The 21,603-nt window shown below is 45.3% G+C and overlaps 1 protein-coding gene across 29 annotated transcripts in view; it reads right to left on the bottom strand.

Moving 5' to 3' along the window:
- CELF2 (CUGBP Elav-like family member 2) overlaps positions 1-21,603 on the bottom strand; it is a 559,297-nt gene that overhangs the window by 63,796 nt on the left and 473,898 nt on the right. For all 29 annotated transcript variants that reach the window (XM_081879933.1, XM_081879914.1, XM_081879916.1 and 26 more), the window contains one exon: positions 10,443-10,577. In XM_081879933.1, coding sequence (XP_081736059.1) covers positions 10,443-10,577 — 135 coding nt within the window. The remainder of the gene's footprint in view (positions 1-10,442; positions 10,578-21,603) is intronic.

The raw sequence follows: 21,603 nt of genomic DNA, 5'->3' as shown, positions 1-21,603 counted from the left end.
AAAGAGGGCAGCCTGGCAGCTTTCTGCCCATTAATAACATTTACCGTCATGCACATTAAGATATGCCTAATCAAATCTCATGCTTCAACGTGGAAACTAGTTGAAGCGTGGAAACTTGTTCTGTTATTATTTTCATATTGCGCACCTTTCCCCTCTTTTATGCCACATGAATATTGCATTTATTTATTTACTTAGCTTTCTTAAGCATTATAACCTGACACAAGTCCTCCGAACAGAGCAGGCCAAAGATGCAAACACATACCTAAAGATGCTAAAAACATGTGACACACACACACACACACACACACACACACACACACACACACACACATAATGCAACCAATCTTTCTATCAGGGCTCTCTTTTAGTAGCCGGGATTATTGATCCAGATTAATCAACTCTACTTTTGGAATGTCACAGATTGGTAGTAAATCCTAAAGTGAGTGAACTTTCACTATTTTTCTGTGAGACTGTCTGCCAGCTGTCCAGAATAGATCAGTGTTTGACTGGAGAAAGGTTTTCTCAAAGCAATTTCCTCCTTGCAGACTGGATCAGAAAGAAGCACAAGAACTTGTCACTGCGCAGATTTAGAGATGAATCTATTACACTTGTCATCTCAATTGAAATGGTATCTTAACTCAGATTTGCCATTATTCATCAGTACTGCAAGCAAATTTCAGTAGCTGCAAACTGATAAGGCTCCCCCACGCTATTTCATCCCCGCTTTCCATACACTGTTCCCTGGGCGCTTGCTGAGAAATATTCATTTGGCAAAATAATGGTTAGGGGTGCAAAAAGTGGCCTGTTTCTTGTCTGTATCACTTCTGCATGTTTCACCCCAAATATCTATTCCCTCCTCTCTCTCTCTTTGCATTAACCTGCACATTTAAAAATGCACAAAATGCACATTTATATACTATATTCAGACATATTTTATCTCAACATACACATTTTAAAACGTAGTTCTCTAGATTTTTTTCAGCTGAGATCTCTGTCAGAATGTTCAGAAAGTTTGAAAGTCGGCAGATAACTAAATTCGGATCAAGACATAATTACAGGAGCTGTAGATTGTTTCAGTTTATACTGGGATTGGCAATGACTGAATTTCTGAAGCATTCCTAATAATTTTGTGTGCGGGGGGGGGGGATTACTTTTACTTCACAACATGCTTCCTTTGGCCTCTTAGAAAGGTGTAGTGGGTTTCATGCGATCCTTTCCACAAGTTCAAGCATGTTTATAAAAACATTTTTTTAAAAGATAACAACCACCCCACAATGTATTTTGGTTTTTCAGAAGGTCACCAACCTTCACTGAGCAAATCTGTGTAGTATTTATGGAAGCCTCACCAATCACTTGACCCACCAAGTAAACCGCTTTGGTCTTTAGAGTCCCCCCTGATTGGTTCACCAAAATCTGAAGGAGGACCATGGTGTCTTGCCCTACCAAACTTTCCCCAAGTTCATGATGCTTGGAATACACACAAATGTGTTATAACGTTATGCTACACCGTAGTTTAGTATGTCAAAAACAAGCTGCAGCGAGCCTGGGGCTTATCTGCTCCTCACCCTCATCTCCAACTTCTTCACAACTGTGAGCAACAGTCTGAAAGCTTTTGATTCCAACTATGACACAGTGCTTCATCCAAATCTAAAACTACGGTTAATGCTAACTAAGTTGTGTTAAAACAAGTAAGCTTCATAACCTGCATTTTGCAATCGAGTCACTTCAAACAAACTATAGTTAAGATTAAGCAGAGTTCATCAGGTTCAGAGAACAAGCTGTGGTTAACCTTAACTGGAAGCAAAAGCTTCCAGATTCCTCCTGGTGGGTGATGTTTGATGCGAAGGGGGAATCTATGTTTGTTGTGGCTTGTTCTCATAATGCTAAACTACGGTTTAGTGTAGCGTCTGAACTGAGCCACAGAATTCTGTTACCTCTTTATTCAGAATCACCCTACTAAGTTCAATGGAGTCAGAAGCATCTCACTAGCTTCTAGAGGGAGTGGGGGGAAGGGTGATTTATGGCTTGAACAGTTAGCATTTAAAGTTATTCGTCTGAATTGTAGCAACAACCAACTCTCGAGCCAGTTTATTTTAATATCAATAGAGTGGGTTCCCATCAGCGAATTAGGCTGTCACATTTCCAAGTTTCTGGACAGTCTTCAAAAACAATGCTAGATCCCTGTACCTTTTATATAAAAGTTACCAAAGCATAAATCACACAGGCCAGGTTTTCATTGCCTAGCAATGATCACAGCTGGTAGACCAGTGTAAACGCTTTGCCATGACTACGATATGAGATTCTAAATCTTGCACCTCTAAGAGATGTGCGACTCCCATCCCATCTTGCACAGAACTGTAAGTTTCCAGATCAGCTGGGTCCCCATAATGAATATCTCCCTCTTGTTGGGTTTGAGCTTCAGTTTATTTGCCTTCATCCAGACTATCACCATCTCTAGGCACCTGTACAGATCTTTTTACTACTCCCGTGGTTCCCCTGAAATGGGGAAACAGAGCTGAGCTCAACCCACATACTCTACCCTAAATCTCTGGCAGACCTATCCACATGGCTTCGTACAGACATTAAAAAACATGGCTGAACCTTGCCAAAACTCACAGGACAAGCCCCATCAGGCAAAGCAGTAATTTCTCCAGGAGCCCTAATTGATTCTGCCTGAGAGAGGTAGGTTCAAAATAAACAAGCACATAACAATGGATGAGTTAATTTACTCTCCACCCTTCAAAGAAAGCATTTTTGGATCAAATTAATAAACAAAAATAGCTGGCCATCCACCCTCATCATGTCCCATCCCAAGTCATATTAACAGCAGCAACAGCAACACTAAGCATCTTAGCTAGTTGCCTAAACCTGCATAGGAAGGGTGCCCTTCTTCCAGAGGAAATTTTAAAATGTTTGGGAGCACGACGAAATGGCTGGGCTCCATGCTCCAATCAGCCTAACAAGATGCACAGATGGAGTTTAGCACAAAGGCTCCCCCAGCAATCTCAAAACATGAAAAGCGTGAGACTTGCGCAGCCTTCGGTTCCATCCCCGAAGTGTGTGCTGCATGTCTCTCCCAATTTGTGCATCTATTTGCTACACACACCGGTTTTCAACAGATGCAACATTGTGCTTGCTACCAGTTGTGCTGTCTTTGCTCCTAAGCCACAAAAGTCTGTACGGCTTCTAGGCTTTCATACATAACCCAATATGCTCCTTCTACCTATCTGTGTCTTCAATCAAGAATTTGATCTGGGCTGTGCAGAGAGGAGGACCCAGAGTAATAACTGTCATCTGGCCAATGCACTGCACTGCTACACTTCATCAGTTTGTGGCTCATTGTGCAATTGCAATCTAGGGACGAATCAACACACACAGCCAAATCCCATCATTTGCTGATGGCTCACAGTGGTCAGGGACTCTTTCATGACTGAAACAACATGAGCTTAACCTCTGCCAGACAAGTGTATAAACCCAGGGTGCTGTTTGCCTTGCAAAATAACTCGTGCAGGATTGAAAACACTTGACTCTCTATTGGCTACAATTAATATTGAACTAATTGCCCAGATACCTGCACTCATCCATTTCCAGCTTGCATAGTTAATCCAATTAGTCCTATTAACATGAAAAAATTAAATGCTTAATTTGCTTTCCTGCGGTCGGTAGCTGGGGCTATAGTACGGCTTGAGCTGTAACTCTATATATAAAAAAGGATTTTCTACCAAATTTATTTTGGCTGCACGTGTATTTTTTTCCTGGTCACAGGAAAAGATCATTCAACCTCTCTTAATCTCAGCTGTTTCCTCTGAAGAGCACAGAGTAGCTCGATATATAGTTCCCAATCTTCTAAGGCTGGGAGCATATCTGAAAATCTTAGAATCCCTTATGGTCATCACAAATAATGTTTAGAAGCCTCATCCCTCAAAGGACAGGCAAAACACCTAGAACTTTGAAGAAGGCTGCTTTGGGACATAACTACGACCCATAATTTGAGTATAATAACATCTGTATTTCATGCCGTACAGAAGGACCAGACAAGTTGAAGGGTGCAAGTCCGTAGTGCTTCCTCATGCATTGTCCTTCTTTTGCTCCTGAATTTTGGGACATTGGGGACAAACAAAATGAAGTATTTCTTTACACAGCATGTAGTTAAATTATGGAATTTGCTACTGCCAATACATAGTTGTGGCCACCAACCTGGATAGCTTTACAAGGAGATTAGACAAATTCATGGAGGGTGTCCAAATTCAATGGCTGGGTGTCCATGAGGGATCTTTTTACATTCTTACATTCTCTACCTTCCACTCATTCCCTGCCCCCAGCCAAGAGGCACACCAGCCCAGTTCTTTAGGTATTCCTGATGGCTCTGCTACATCTCATATCTATATCTTGCAAAGTCCCAAACTCACCCCAAACCCAGAAACCTCTTGATTGAATTATTACTGAAGACTTCGAACGTCAACATTTTCCTTTATCAAGTCCAGAGGATATTTCTGGGAGACTGTACAAATAACGGCAGTTATCATTCCAACCTTCCACTGGAGATCTTACTGCCCTGTCTGCCTGGAGGTCAAATTCCTTCCCTGGGAAGTTCTGTCCCTATTATGATTTCTCCTGAGCTTCTTAACTGCTCATTCCTGCCAACTGTTCAAATGCAACTTGAGCATTAACAAACCTGCCTGTTTTATTTCTGGTTAAGGCATACTGTCTGGCCCATATTGGCATACTGTCTGGCCCATAAGGACCATCCCTGCACAAGTTCCCAGTCCCAGTTTGCGCCTTGCCTTTGCCATCCCCGCAACTGGGTTTCTTATTATTTTCTCTGCTGTGCCATTCGTCTCTTTCTTTGTTTGAAAATTTGCCTTGAACTCAGACCAAGCTTTCTAGACTTACCGTATTTTTCACTCTATAAGACACACTTTCCCCCTCCTAAAAGGTAAGGGGAAATGTGTGTGTGTCTTATGGAGCGAATGCAGGCGGGAGGCTCTGCTCACCGCTCCCTTTAAAGAGCGTGCGGAGCATGTGTGCAGCTCTTGGGGGCTTTTCCCCGAGGAGGGAGAAGGGCAGCCCTCCTCCCTCCTCGGGGAAAAGCCCTCAAGAGCCACACACATGTTCCACACACTCTTTAAAGGGAGTGCGGCTTTTGGGGGAGCCTTCATCCCGCTGCCCGGGAGAGGCTGTGCGCTGCTATCCCATAAGCCAGAACAGCAAGAGGGATCGCTGCGCAGTGATCCCGCTTGCTGTCCTGGCTTATGGCTTAGCACGCGGCTCTTGCGGAACTGACGGGCTGCCCTTCTCCCTCCTCGGGGAAAAGCCTGCAAGAGCTGCACACACGCTCCACGCGGCTTGTGAAAGGGAGCGCTGAGCTGAGCAGAACTTGGGATGCATACAGGCTCTGGTCACTGCTCCCTTTAAGGAATATTTTTTTCCTTGCATTCCCCCTCTAAAAACTAGGTGCGTCTTATGGTCAGGTGTGTCTTATGGAGTGAAAAATACGGTACTTTGTTCTAGGGATGATGTTCCAGCATCCTGTGGACAGTTATACAAATACATGGGAAGCTGGCTTACTCTGACTCAGAAAACACTGGTCCATCTTGCTCAGTATTGAGTGAACCAACTTCACTCAGAAGTGAACCAACTTGCCAGTTACAGATAGGTAGCCGTGTTGGTCTGTCATGGTCAAAACAAAATAAAAAAATTCCTTCCAGTAGCACCTTAAAGACCAACTGAGTTAGTTCTAGGTATGAGCTTTCGTGTGCATGCACACTTCTTCAGATACACTGAAACAGAAGTCACCGGACCTTTCTATATAGTGAGAAGGTGGGGAGGGGTATTACTCAGAAGGGTGGTGGGAATGGGTGATTGGCAGATAGCTGCGATGAGCCTGTTGACGACTCTTAACGACTGCAATAGGTCTAACAGGAAAAAGCAAGGGGTGAGAAGGTGAAAAATGGCTTTGTCATGTATAATGAGATAAGAATCCAATGTCTTTATTCAAACCAGGTCTCTCCATAGTTTTAAGTTTGGTGATAAGTTGCAATTCAGCAGCTTCTCTTTCAGAAGCTGCTGAATTGCAACTTATCACCAAACTTAAAACTATGGAGAGACCTGGTTTGAATAAAGACATTGGATTCTTATCTCATTATACATGACAAAGCCATTTTTCACCTTCTCACCCCTTGCTTTTTCCTGTTAGACCTATTGCAGTCGTTAAGAGTCGTCAACAGGCTCATCGCAGCTATCTGCCAATCACCCATTCCCACCACCCTTCTGAGTAATACCCCTCCCCACCTTCTCACTATATAGAAAGGTCCGGTGACTTCTGTTTCAGTGTATCTGAAGAAGTGTGCATGCACACGAAAGCTCATACCTAGAACTAACTCAGTTGGTCTTTAAGGTGCTACTGGAAGGAATTTTTTTATTTTGTTTTAACTTGCCAGTTGTACCTTATTCCTATGGACAAGACAGTGTCCTCTACCAGGGATGGACACTGGCCTTTCAAATTTCAGCAGCGTCCAGTTCAAGGCCAAAATTCAGTGCTCCCTGTTCGATTTCTGTTATGCCATTGTGCAGTTTTTGGAGTCACAAGACTCTGTTTACATTCCAGACTGTTGGAAGTCTAATGGGAGACGGATGTTGAAGTTACTGGTTTCCTATTTCTTTGTCCAGTTGTTCACTGACTCTCACAGAGAGCAGATGCATTTCTTTTCTGTCCTGCGTAGTTAGAAATAAACGTAGCAATGTAGCGCACATATCTCACTCCTTTTGCTGCTGTTTGGATACTCTGCGTAATGAGGGAGCATGCCTGAAGCCTCATTAAAGGCTTAGGTCGTTAATCAACGTTGGAGCAGAGGTTGATGGATTCCGAAGATACGACGAGGAGGAGAGCTATTACAGCTCGGGCGTACGGAAGCTCCAACACTCCCCTACCTCTTGCCTTCCATTCTGTGCATGCACTATGTCATAATTACGATGTTCTGCAACGCCAACCTTGGCTCGGCGCCCAGTGTGGCGGAACCAGTTGAGCTGCCCTAAACCCTCCTCTGCCTCCAAAACACCCAAGGGCAGCTGTGGGAGTTCAGGGCAGGTCATATAGCACACACAGTTCTGCCTTCCAACAGTGGGGAATGGCTGAAGGGCTTGAGAGGAATGGCTGGCTGCCTCACTCTGTCTAATGGTAGGGCTGGCACTCTGACGTAATCTTCTGGCACTGAAGATCAATTAAGAAAAGTGACTACATGGAAGGAGTGTTTCCTCTCCCCCTTGGTGCCCTGCTATTTAATTCTGTTAAATAGATTAGATAAACAGAATCGGGTTGGCCACCATGAGAACAAGATGCTGGAATGAATGGGCTTTTGACCTGGTCCAGCAGCCAGGCTTTTCTTATGCTCTCATCATTTGTCACTTGCCCATTCGTGCTTGAAAATGCTCGCCCTGCACCTCCAAAATCTATTCTGACAGTGAAATAGCAGCAAACCTCAAAGAGAACAAGCGTGCTCAAGATTCTAGATACACTGAAGCTTGCAAAGTGTACAGAAAACTGAAAATTCAGAATATAACAAGGCTCTTGATGCCAGGGAATGGGAGAGAAGGAAGGTTCCCATTCTAGGACTAAGGATAACGTGAAAACACAGACACCTACATGGGTCCTGCTAGTTTTTAGAATATTGTTTTGGTACTTTCAGGTATTTTCCCCAAAGCAATGTACTCATGCCTTTGGGATACATGTAAGAATTGCAATGAAAATGCATAAACTGTGATTCCCTTGATTTTGTGGTATTGACATGGCAGCCACACAATGACAGCCCCATATCCATGGAGAACTATGGCAACGCCACATCTTCCTAGGTTCCTTGAGGATGGGACAGTATTGAGTCAAATGAGTATCTGGCTGGATTCTACATAAGCAGGTCTGTGTGCACTGGGCAGATGTCCAGAATTTTGTAATGGGTAAAGAAAAGCAAAATTCTGTTAAATCTCAGCAGTCAAGTTTCCAGCCTCTTTGGACTGTGGAGATGGGCTTGAAAATGTGGAGTTCTAGAGCTGCGCTGAAATTTTCTTTTTCTGCCATTAAGGAGGAGTGGTGTGGGGTGGGGAAAAAAACAAAAACTCATGGGAGTGGAAGATATTTCTTGAACAGTTTGTGTGTGTGTGTGTGTGTGTGTGTGTGTGTAGGGGGTAGTTGCAGCTTATCTTACTTAAACTTATAAAGGTAGTTGAGATTTTTTCCCCCATATTGATTTTTGATTACAATTTATTTATTTATTAAATCCTTACGCTGCCTTTCATTTGAAGCTCGCAGGGCGGTTCACAACATAAAAATACAAAATGAAAGTTTTAAAAGCAAGGGGAAAGCTTTTTTAAAAACAAAAACAAAAACAAAAAACCCCCTGTCCTTTGCCACCTCATACGCTTAAGTAAGGTATGCAGAACTTCTCCCTCATATATATATATACATATATGGTGAAATTTCTCTCACCCCAAAGAAAACAGTAGAAAATCAGGATCTGTTTTCCAGGGGAGAGTATTTTTGGGAAACTGGGAAGGAAATCTTCGGCTACATTTAACGAGAAGTGATGCCTGATGACATTTCCGAAGAAGAGAGTGATTTACAGAAGTCAGAGTGTTCTGCACAGCTCCTGGCCTCATCTCGTGACTGGCAGATGCTGAATAAATTACGTCAAATAAGAACATGTATGCAAATAAGCTTAATTTGATTTGCATAATTTATCCACATTGTAGAATTCAGCTGGGGGGCCCAGAATTATTTTTATTAAGTGCACAAATATTCCTGTGACTATATTGTTGTGTTTCCCTTTACAATGAATTCCACATTGCACTAACCAGTGAGAAGGTATGGACTCCTACACAACTTGGAACCAATATGCACCTTCTGATGGTTTTTATGTTATGGTAAATGTCTGATATTTGATGATTAATGACATTTACTGGTATGTCTTAAGACAGCGTATGACTTTTTGTGTCATGAGCCTCTTAAAACACACATACACATTTGAATCTGTGGTCTGATGAATCTCCTTCACCTGCATATGGTGAAAATGATATCATTCAAGGCTCTACAGATTTGTCAGTAAATGTCAGAATTTGCAGACATTACCTTGCTGACCGTCATACAACCCTAAGACCAATAAATATCAGCATCCACCAAATCTATCGCGACATATGCAATTACAGGGAATGCTACATAATATTTCTTTTCTAGCGGAGTAGATGTGATTAGGCAAGCTTAGTCATTAACAGCTGAGAAGACCTATATGGCCACACCACATGCTTTGCGAGTCAACCTCTTCCTGCTGTTTCCAAATTTCCCCTGGGATCTGTACCACATAAGTTCCCTCCTTGAATTATGTCTGCAAATTCGCATCATGGACCAGGCCGTATCACCCAAACACATTTAAACAGTGATGGCATGCTACATATCTTCAAGCCCTTTACATAGTTTGCTGCATAAAGGCTGGCTCAAAACAATGTCACCACACTCAGTCGAGGGGTGGAGAACCTGTAGCCCTGCAGATGTTGTTGGACTATAACAGGCTTCCTCCAACTCGGCCCTCCAGATGTTTTTGGCCTACAACTCCCATGATCCCTAGCTAGCAGGACCAGTGGTCAGGGATGATGGGAATTGTAGTCTCAAAACATCTGGAGGGCCGAGTTGGAGGAAGCCTGGACTATCATATCTGTCAGGATGGCCAGTGGCCAGGAAAAATGAGTAGTCCAGCCCCGCCTGCAAGTCCACACGAGTTCCCCAGCCCCACGGCTGCCAAGAAACCAAACACAGGGTAGGGCGAAGCAGACAAAGAGGTGCAGATAGGACCAGGCTTGGTTTTGTAAATCTGGAGTCACCAGAGGCAGAGAGCAGGCTTCAGCTGTCCCCAAAGGCACCCTTCTACTTTCTATAGCATTAGAGGAATGGTTGACGTTCACTCCCATAGAGAACACTGAGCTAGGGGAGAGCATCGCAGTGAAAGCACAACCACCTGCATGATCTTAGGAGGTGATCTGGGCCCAGAGGCAGGCAGGTGAGCACAATACATCTGGCCACAGGCATTTCTGCAGCATGAAAGCCATTCCCTCATGTGCACCCCACCTGTCAGAATGATGGGCATCTAAATTAAAAATATGGGAGAAACGGCCCCTGTGTTGAATCTCTCTCTCCACCTGTCAAAGAGGGCAATGACATGCCTTAATGTACGTTGCCACAGATAACCTCTTGGGCATTATTATTATTATTATTATTGAGTAAAAGGTGATAATTTCAGCTTCTATTAAAGAATTAGCAGGGGTTCCTCTGTCACATGGCATGCTTCCGAGCATAGCCTCTAGATGCTGACAGTGGCTTCATCTCCCCCGGCCATGATCTCCAGCTCCAATTAGCACTTAGAAATAATGATAAGAGGGTTTCGTAGGCTTCTCGCACTCACCTCGGCTCAGCCCGTCTGGTCCCCGGAGGATTCGGCATTCTTCTATCTGGCCAAATGGAGAAAACATCACCCTGATATCGTTCTCGTTACACTTCTTCGAAACCATTCCTATGAACAATTTTCTGTCTTCCACAGCTAGGAGATAAAGAAAAATAAAATAACGAATGAGCAAAGGGCAATTCAAACACCTCTCTTCCCCCTCCCCGCCCCCACCTTGCCTCATCTGTGATCAATGCTTCATTACCACTTCAAACCGAGAGCTGGTCTTGCGAACATGGCAGCACAAACTGACGGCAAGCCCTGTGGAAAACATTTCGCTGTACATGCAGCCTTCTCTCTTTCCTTTCTGGAGTCACTCTCTCTGCCTTTCTCTTGCAATGGCTCCTCTCCTCTCCCTTCCTTGACCATCCTTACCCCTCTGGCTCAATCTACTACTACTACTAAGCGGTGTGCACAGATTCTAATTTAGATGAAATCCACCCTCAACCCTGCTTTCTAATATATGAAAAGAGAAATGAGAATGGATCCCTGAAATGAAGCCTATGAACTCAGGGAAGACTTGCAAGGCATATGGGAAACCCCACCCTGAATCAATTTCAACAAGCTGTATGAAATGGGCAGCAACTACGCCAAAGACAGAATATTGGTGCAGGATTCTCCACTCTCTTTTACCTACAGCAATACAGTGATTCCCACCCCAAGCGAACATGGCTAGAGAGCATCCCTTTATCAGGGCTGAGTCGTTGCAAGATTACTACGGGGGAAAGCAAATCCCCAGCAGACTTGTAATGCTGTGCTTGCAAAGATTATTATTATTTTTCTTAAGGGGGTGCGGTCAAGTTATTGCTAGATGGTTTCCTTTTCTGTATAGGCTCACGCAAAGTAGGTCAAGGCAGCAGCTGTATGCAATGGATTGAGTTTAAGCAAGCTCACATTCAGAAAGCTTTAAAGCGACAGAGCCTGAAATGGCTCAAAGCTGGGTTGGGATGCGTTGACAAATCTGATGCTCCAGAATTTGGACTCAGCAGGCACCGGAAGCGGATTTCTTACTACCGAAATTGTTTGTCCCGCTTAACATTTACAGATAGGTAGCCGTGTTGGTCTGCCATAGTCAAAACAAAACAAATTCCTTCCAGTAGCACCTTAAAGACCAACTAAGTCAGTTCTTGGTATGAGCTTTCAGTGTATCTGAAGAAGTGTGCATGCACACGAAAGCTCATACCAAGAACTGACTTAGTTGGTCTTTAAGGTGCTACTGGAAGGAATTTGTTTTGTTCCGCTTAACATTATTATTATTATTTTTAGAAGAAACACGTTTAGAAAAATTCACAAACCGCTTAATCAAAAAAAATTCTGCATAACATAATGTGAAGCAATTGCCAATAACATGCAGATAAAAATCAGCAGATATTTTTAAAGCTTTTAAAAAGTTTGCGCCGTTTTGCTGTGCGAATTAATCTACCTGTTGATAGCTGGTCATACCCAATCTGAGTCTCAAACGAAACAGTTGGATTTTTTGAAAAACCGCTTAAAATGTCCGAGAAGGATATGGGCTGCTCATATCTGAAGTGATTTTTGTTTTGTTTTGGTGAATTTCATTTTTAAAAAAGCTTAAAAACTTCAATTTGTAAAAAAACACCATCCCCCAAACTCAACAGCTTTGTGTTGGGATTTTCATTTTTTGCAATATGGCTGCCCTAGTGAGTACGGAGGTCCTGAGTTGCCCAGATGACAATAGCTCCCCTCTCAGCCTTGCTGATGTGGTCCAAAGGAAAGCAGAGCAAGAGGTTTGGCACCAGCTGGGCTGCAGGAGTTGTCAGAAGTCACATAAGGTGCCATCAGTGCCGGATTTGCACTTATCCTTCAAAATTCACAGCTTTCCAAATTTTGCAATGCAGTTCTCCAACCAGTGTTTACAAATATGCATGTATTAGGGCGAAATATGTATAGAAATTGATGTATTACGGTAAATTAATATTTTGTTGGAAGCCTCCCAGAGTGGCTGGGGAAGCCCAGCCAGATGGGCAGGGTATAAATAAATTATTATTATTATTATTATTATTATTATTATTATTATTATTATTATTATTATGAAATGAAGATTTTAGTGAAAATACAGAAATGCATGGCGTTAAGAGAAGTTGCTCGCAAACAGTGCTGGATTTACGTATAAGCTAAACAAGCTATAGCTTAGGGCCCCACTCTCTTGGGGGCCCCCAAAAAAATTAAAGGGGGAAAAACTGGATGTACATTTCCAAAATATAAGATAAAAAATAAATAAAATAAAACCTACATACAGCAACAGTGTTTTGTGTTGTGTAGGCTCCTGTGATATAAGTAATGTGCCCCGCCTGCTAGCCTGCTCCCTAAAATATCACCGGTTTGCCCATTTCTATATACAGTGGTACCTTATGAACTATATTTCAGTTCAACAATTACTTTGATAAAATACATATTTTGTTATGTGCCAATGGCTTTAGATACCTATTAGGTCCATAAATTACCACATAGCACATATTCAACGCAAAAAACAGCGGCAATTTGTTGTTGACAGAGGACAGCTGGACATAGAAAGGGCCCCATTACCTCCAGTAGCTTAGGGCCTCATCAAACCTAAATCTGACCCTGGGTGCCATCCATCCTTCTTAGGACTCCGCTCTGGATTTCTGTAGGGTTTATTCCTTTTCCTTTTCCTGCAAGCCTTTTCCCATCAAGACTGCCATAGGGACGATGGGCCAAGACACTTCTGCCCCTAATCGCCAAGGTTTAGCTCCCTTACAGTTGCAATTTCCTTTTTTTAAAAAAAACCAGCCACACCCTTGCTGGTGCTATACAGTGGTTAGGCATCAGAGGGCCAGTGGTCTGATTCAGTATAAAGGCAGCTTCCTATGCCCCATGTGCATGAACTGAGCATGTGCCAAAAAAGTGTCTGAGCATGTGTTGCGGTGGGGGCTAGCAAGACACCCACTGTTGCTGGGCGGGAAAAGAGTTTGGCCACCATTATCATGGAGCTTCCTGTGGAGATTTATATGTTGCCATTTCGTGATTCTCAGCCATAGCCTTTAAATACCTTGCGCACAGTGTTGAGCTTCCTCTTTTTGCTGCGCACATCGGATCACCCTCCCTCCCTCCCTATGTTCAGGATTGTTCACTTGACCTTGCTATGCCTGTCATGGGGTCGTCTGCTTTTGGGGGCCCGGTAGGAATTTTGTCCATTTGGCTGATTGGCTGGTGCCATTTGGTTTTTGCCTACTGCGTAAGGTTGCGGTTAGGCACTGGTTTTATGAACTGGTTGGTGGAGGGGTATGGATTGGCTGTGCCTGCCCCTCCAAATGCTGCTGCTGCAAGGGTATTCCGTTAAAGGAATCCAGGGGCTCGCCGTACTTTTGTCCGAACCCCTGTCAAGATGCTAGGGCCACGCAAGAGCCCCTGGGAGCATTTGGGGAGAGGTGAGAACATGGTACCCAGCTCTGCCTCTCTCCCCAAATGTTTTCCCTTACTGACTTCACATGCATGTGAATGTCAGTCTGTCCCCATGCGGGGTCAGATAGTCGCAACCAATGCCTAAGCAACCACTTACATTTCTTGTATTTTTAATAAAGTTGTGGCCAAAATCATGCCAAAAACCGTAAACTAAAATCAAGTGTCAATGGTGTTTTATTTGGGGGGTGTCTTGGGGACCTCGACACGCAAACATGCCTCACTATTCTACAACATGTCTTTGCTCTGTGGCCAACGGCTGTGCTTCTTTAGCAAACAGGCTGAGGTGGAAAGCGTTCCCTGAAGACGGAAGCTTGAAAGCCGCTGATTGAGTCTTTCCTTTTATTCCTCCTCCTTCTTTGATCACGTGCAACCCCAGGGGGTGGCGGGAAAAGGGGGTCTTAAGCGACAGGGGACAGATGTCAGATAAGAGACATCCAAGACCAGACCTATACACGATGGATCTTAAAGGCTTGGAAGATTGCCAAGTCACTGTTCTTGTCCATCTTCCTCCAAACCGCAAGTGCTTATTATACAGCAGATATCTCGTTCCTTCCTTGGCTCTGGAAATGTCATGCAAATTCTATGCACTGCTAATGAGCACATAGTCAGCGCTGGTAGGGAAGCGCGGAGAAATCGTTCCTCCAGAGAACCTGCCATTCAGTTATTTATTTCTATTATTGTGCAAATTATTTTAGTAATGAAGGAGTTCTTTCGTTTCCATTCCACTGGGGGACGGATGGGGGAGGAGAGGGGAAAAAATCTTCCTTGAGCCCCCTCCCCTTCTCCCCATCCAGGAATATTAGCAAGCATTTGCTGGGGGGCAGAGGGGGGGGCATGTAGTGCAGCAGAGTACTGTACAGAGAAAACCAGCATATTTTCATTCCGTTTTATGTGTCTCGCAGCTTTGATACGTTTTTCCGTGCACTGTGCATAACTATATAGCGGTGAAAGTGTGTACGTCTGTGTCTTGGGTTAGCTGTGTTGAGGCGCTCAACTGTTTATCGCTCCCTAGAGCACCATCAAGTAATTTCTCCCCAAATATTCATGCACAGTTAGCAACATTATTCTGCTATTTTATACTAGCTGGCATACGGAAAACATGCTTCCCCGCCCAGGAAAGAAAAAAAGATAGCAACTGAACCATTAAGCAAAGCAAACAAACTGGTGGGTTCCAGTTTGGGCCTCAATCCAAATTTCACGAAGAACAAAGCTTTATTGTAGGTCTCCATTTTGGTCCTCAGAACTGCTTCACTGGGGCAAGATCACCAGGCCTGCATTGTTTTGGTTTCTTTGAATAAAGAGTTAACGTCACTGACATTTTATTTAATTTTTTTATATTTTTGCCGACCATTTCCTGACACCAGCTCCTAACAGACCCTTACTCTACCTCAGGGGTAGGCAAACTAAGGCCTGGGGGCCGGATCCAGCCCAATCGCCCGGTCCGAGAATCAGTGTGTTTTTACATGAGTAGAATGTGTGCTTTTATTTAAAATGCATCTCTGGGTTATATGTGGGGGATAGGAATTTGTTCATTACCCCCCCCCAAAAAAATGTAGTCCGGTGTCAGGGAACCGCCATCAGAACAGGGGCGGGAAACAGAGGGGCCATCGTGCTACAGGGAGCCTCTGAAAATCTTGCGAAGCAGTTCTTCTGGTGATGAGGAAAGCCCAACCTCCAGTGGGGAAGAGGGGAAAGGATCAGAGGATGCTGCTGGGAGCCTCAGCACCGCTCCTGGCCAAGCCGGCCAGGAGGGAAGCACGCCTCTTCCATTGCACACCCTGCGCAGAGGTCTAAAGCGCAAAGAGGGAGTAACGAGACTTTTATGCTGGGGGAGGTCCAGGAAACAACCACTCCCAGATTCTGCTAGCGATTGAGGCAGATATGAACTTGTGGCTCTGCACTGTAAATAGTTTGCACCAAAATAAAACCTGTAAAAGACAGGTCTGAGTCCTGCCTGATTACTCATGAGCAACTACTATTGCCATCTGACATCCGGCCCCCCACAAAGTCTGAGGGACAGTGGACCGGCCCCCTGCTGGAAAAGTTTGCAGATCCCTGCTCTACCTCCTACTGCTCTCCAAAGGTGAAAAATGTTCTTCACCTTGCAAAGCTGGGTTGAGACAGAAGGTGATGGAGATCTTTGATGACTTTTGAAGAGGCTCAGATGGGCTTCACCTTAAGTGGAAAATGTTGTTCTGAGCATAGGAGCCAACTCCTAGCCCCCCCCCCATTAAAATATTTGATGGGCATTGCCATGGTGTGCATGCATAATGTCTTGTGACTGATTATTTGGGGTGCAGCTTACCTACCCCCAATATTTTATTCAAGTTCTGAGCACCCCTGGTTCTGAGCATTTCTCCCAGGGACAATGAAGATGAATGCTGGAAGATTCAGGACAGGCGAACAAAAGAAATAACCTGTTCACACAGCAGATGGTTAAACTATGGAACTCACTTCTACAAGGAGGCAGTGATGGCCACTAACTTGGATGGCTTTAAGACAGGACTTTTATGCTCTTAATTTATTGCAGTCCAACAGACATGCATTTATAGTCAATTCTGAAGGCCCACGTAATTAGGGCTTCGTTAGCTGATGAAAGGTTGTGGCCTTGAATAGTTGCTTGAATAAAATGCAACTAAATGCGCAAATAAGTGTGGAATGGCATATTATGGGAAACCACCCAAAATGCTATCTGGGCTGTGTACACACCATACATTTAAAGCAGCCCCTCCCAAGAATCCTGGGAACTATAGTTTGTGAAGGGTGTTGGGAATCATAGCTCTGTGAAGTCGAAAGCACAGTTCCCAGGATTCTTTGGGAAGGAAGGGAATGTGCTTAAATGTATGGTGTGATTGGCAGAAGAAAATGATGGACTTTTCGGAGCTAGCTGACCTGACTGGAAGAATCTGCGACCAGAAAGAAGAGGAATACCAAGAAGATTGGAAGAAATTTAAGGACTATTTGAACAAATATTGTAATATAAAAAATTAGAAAACACTTGAAAGTACCAAGTAGGCCTAGGATTAAACTAAGATTTAATTAAATAAATTGGATTCAGAACAATAAGAAAAGTGAACAAATTAGATTATAATTGGAAGTATTCTTGTTTAATAATGATACTGGAAAGCTGTTACAATCAGATACAAGGAAGTTCAGAAGGGAGGGACTAGAGGAAGTCAATTAATATGTACACAAAGTTGGATTTTTAAAGGATTAAGTTTGTTTTTATTGTGTATTTGTTATGGTGGTGGGTGGGAGGTATTTTGTAGTATATGGTTGTTTTTCTCTGATGCATGTTTTCTTTTTCTGTCATTGTTTTTGTTTGTTGTTTTGTTATGTGATATTCGTTATAATTCTGGAAAAATCTAATAAAAATTAAAAAAATAAAAATAAAAAGAAATGTATGGTGTGAACACAGTCCCTGAGTAAAGCATGCCACTCCACTCCTGCCATGTAACAATGTCAAAAAACTTAAGTCATCCCAGGAGGCAGACAGTGGTGTGGCGCGTGGGCGCAGAAATGCAGCGAACAATGTCATTAGAATATAGCTTATGCTTTACAACATTTCCAAGGAGGAAGGACCTGCGTTTTATCGCAACCCATTTACATATCAAGGAGGGCTCTTAGGAGCGGTCCATCAGCTCGTAAGGTATTTCGGATGCAATGTTCAGCATTAAATAACTTGTCTGAAAGGGGCAGGCATTGTGACAAGTTAAATTAAAACTGAGCGTACGTGGAGGGCGGCAGAAGAACTTCGTAAAGCCAGACACCGTTCCCTTCTCTCCCTGTACGTGTACAAGGGAAGGCGGCGATCTAAGCAGCCGCTGCTTCAACTTCCCTTTCTCCTCCGCCACCCCGAGAAAAACAACAACAACAAAGGTTTTGTTTTTAATTTTCCAAACTGCTGCAGATGATGAATTCCCTACTGGCCTGCTCAAGTTTCGCTGGTAAACTGATAAATACGGCAAATTAACTAAAACGATTTCACAGGTTTTCAGCTGGAGGCTGATTTTATAGTAAATTAAACACCCAGCTCATGTATACTGTATATCTTTTACAAAACGCTGCATACAAGAGAACTGACTCAAGAGTAAAAAAACACCACCACCACCACCACACACACACACACACACACACACACACACACACACACACAAACCAATACATAGCTATGGATCAGCACTGCTGTTTTGCAATTGCTGTTGATAGATCTTCGGAAGGAACCAGACGCGTTGACACTAAAGTAACAAAGCACAAACTGACCTGTTTTTCAGCAAAGGAGAAGCAGCACCTTTAGCACAGGAGCTAACCCTGATGATACCTACTGATTTTTAAAGTGGTGACAGAGGGGCTGGGCAACGTTTTTTTCTACCTCAAACACCACATTCTGAGCTGGCATGATACTTCTTAATCCCAGGGTTGTGGGTTCGAGTCTTGTGCAGAATTTTTCCCCAGCCTGGGCAGGTGCCCCAAAAGAAAAAAGTGTGTGGAGCAATGGATGTGACTCATTTAAAATTACTTACTAATCTTCATTACATTTTGAATATAACACTCCCAGAGCCCTGCTGGCTCAGGCCAAAGACCTATCTTGTCCAGCAACCTGTTCCCTTCATTGGCCAACCAGAAGCTTGCCCAGCTTCTGAGTAGATATGAATACCCTATAAACCAACCCAGACTTTGTATTCATCATCTAAAGCCTGTCTTCGTGTGCCTGCTCCATATGTCGTCTGGAGGGTGGCAACATGAGAACGGGGCCTTCTCTGTAGTGGCTCCCCATTTGTGGAATGCTCTCCCCAGGGAGGTTTGCCTGGCGCCTTCATTATACACCTTTAAGTGCCTGGGAAAAATGTTCCTCTTAAACCAGGCCTTAGGCTGATTAATATTCTACGGCCTTTTAAATGTGTTTGTGGGAGGCGGGGTACAGCTTTGTTTTTTTAACTATGTGTCACAGCCACCCAGGTGGGTCCCAGCTCACGAGAGACCCTACTCCGTTATAGTTTACTTACAGGAAAAGTTTATTGAAGATAATTGCTTCTTTCACAGTTCAGCATTGTGGCTGTACGTCTGTCACGTTAGACCGCCGAAGTCCCCCTCTGACTCCTCCCCTCCTCCACACCAACTTAATAGCCTGGCTCTAGACCACCTCTTCCTCTCCTTTCTTTTCCGCAGGGTCTTTCTGCCCCCCTGGGTTCTCTCTTTCCGGGATTCGCCTGAGGCTGAATCCTCTGCCGCCTCCTGCCCCCTCCTTCTGGCTTTGGGGCCGGGCTCCTCCTCTGAGCTTTCCCCACTTCCGCGCGCCTCTATGTTTGAACTTGGCGCGCGTACGTTGCTTTTGACCTTTCCTTCGTCCTCTATACTGCCCCCTGTTCCACTCTCTACCCTTTCCGGCTGAACACCTTGCTCCAACCCCCTCTCTCTGTTTTCTCCTGTTCCTCCTCCCTCCGAGAGGCTGACAACTCCACCCCCTTTACTCCGTTCCGGCTGAGACCCCTCTGACAGCGTCTGTGCTTCACTGGGCTTTCTCCCCTCCTTTCCTGACTTTTCACAGCTTCTCTCTTCTCCTGCTTTTCGCCTGATCATGCTAGCTCCTTTTTGGGAATCCTCTGACTCACTGCTTAGGCTCATAGATTCCCTTCGAATTCCGTCATCTTCTTCCTCGTCTCTCTCTCCCTCCTCCCACTCGCTTTCCGTCTCCTCTGCCATCTCCTCACTTCTCCCAGAAACCCTGACATCCATCCCCCCCTCGAAGCCCCCCCTTCCCCCCTCCCGGTCGCTGGGTGCAGGTTGAGGGAAATGTGGTTCTTCCTGGGTCGGTTCAGGATACCGGGTGTCCACGTCAATCTTCTCCTCTGGCAGCTCCGTATACGTGTGTTCGAACTCGGGTTCCCCCCCTGAAGGCATCACAGTCTCTTCCTCCCTCACTGCTTCTCCTGGCGCTGCCTGCCAAGGACCTATCATCCACCTCTGACTCCATACCTCCCTTGGCTGATCCACCCACCAATAAGGGTTTGTCTCTCCCCCCCCCAGGCGGGGATCCCTGGTCGGGCTTGTTTTGGGCGTAGAGCCCTCGGGCGAGGAGAAACCCCCGAACGTGCTGCCCGACAAAGTGGGCGTGAAAAGCCAATCATCAAAATACTCCTCGGGCATGGGTTTGTGCGGAAAAATTGCATGAAACTCCTCCTTCAACAGGGGTTCGTCCAAAGCGTAACCCGGCACCCAGCTATTTGCAGAGACTGGAGTGCCTTCCCTGGCGAGAAAATATTCAACTCCCTCCTCCCCCCATCGTGAATCCAGTATCTCTGTGACCTCATTAAGAGGTTCTGGTCTTGGCGACTCCCCTCCCTCAGGCGCCCTTCTACGTGGCTCTGGAGGTGCTCCTGACTCTTGAAACCTGTGTGGGGCTTTGTAGGGAGTGAGCACCGACCTATGAAAGACCGGGTGCACCCTGGAGCCCTCCGGAAGGGCTAGGCGAAAAGCCACCGGATTGATCTTAGCCTCAACTTGATATGGTCCTAGCTGCCTGTGTTCTAACTTCTTTTTGGCCAACGACCTGGCCGGCATCGCGTGGGCTGCTAACCATACCCAGTCCCCAACCTGAATGTCTTCCCCCGCCCTTCTGTGTTTATCGGCTTGCACCTTATACGCCTGCTTTGCCAGCTCCAAATGTCTCCGCAGCTCCTCGTGCACCTCTTGCAACTCTGCTGCAAACTGGTCGGCATTTTGAGGTCCCCCCCCTTCAGGTGCTGTAAAGCTCGGGAAGGTTCTGGGATGACGTCCATAGTTCGCGAAGAAAGGCGTCACCCCGGTGGATGCGTGCTTCGTGTTGTTGTAGGCGAACTCAGCCATCGGCAGGTAGTTCACCCACGCCGCGGGTCGCTGGTTGGCGTAACACCGTAGGTACTGCTGCATGATCGCGTTGACCCTCTCCGCTTGACCGTTGGTCTGTGGATGCCTCGCCGACGTCAGGTTGATCTTGACGTGCAAGATGCCCAGAAGCTTCCGCCAGAAAGTGGAAACAAATTGGCGCCCCCTGTCGGACAAGACGGACTGCGGTAGTCCATGCACTCTGAAGACGTGATCGATGAAGAGCTTTGCGGTCTGTTCTGCCGTCGCCACCTTGGCACAAGGAATGAAGTGCGCCATCTTGGTGAACAAGTCCACAACCACTAACACCGCCGTCTTACCTCTGGAGCTGGGCAGGTCTGTAACAAAGTCCAACGCTACCCTCTCCCACGGTTGCTGCGGTGTCTCCAGCGGTTCTAACAATCCCGCCTGCTTCTGATGCACTGGTTTGGACCTCTGGCAGATATCGCACCTGGCTACGTAGTCCGCCACCTCTCCTCTCATCTGGGGCCACCAAAAGTCCCTTGCCACCAACTCCATCGTCTTCTCTTTGCCGAAATGGCCCGCACTCGGGGCATCGTGCAATTGTTGCAAAACCGTGGCGCGAAGCTCGTCGGTGGGCACGTAAAGGGCGCCCTTGCGAGTCAAAAGTCCATCCTGCAACTGAAACTCATTGTTGTCAGGCGACCCTCTGCGGAGCTCCTCCATCTTGGATTGTGCAAACTGATCCTCTTGCAGCGCGCGTCGCACCGCGTCCAGGTCGACTGCGATGGTAGCGCACGTCCACGCCTGCGGTGCGAAAATGTACTTTGCTGCGATTGGAGCTACTTCCTCC

This window comes from Podarcis erhardii (genome assembly GCF_964252035.2).
Source record: "Podarcis erhardii genome assembly, chromosome: 10".
In the NCBI taxonomy this organism is placed as follows: domain Eukaryota; kingdom Metazoa; phylum Chordata; class Lepidosauria; order Squamata; family Lacertidae; genus Podarcis; species Podarcis erhardii.
This window is presented reverse-complemented; position numbering and strand designations above follow the sequence as displayed.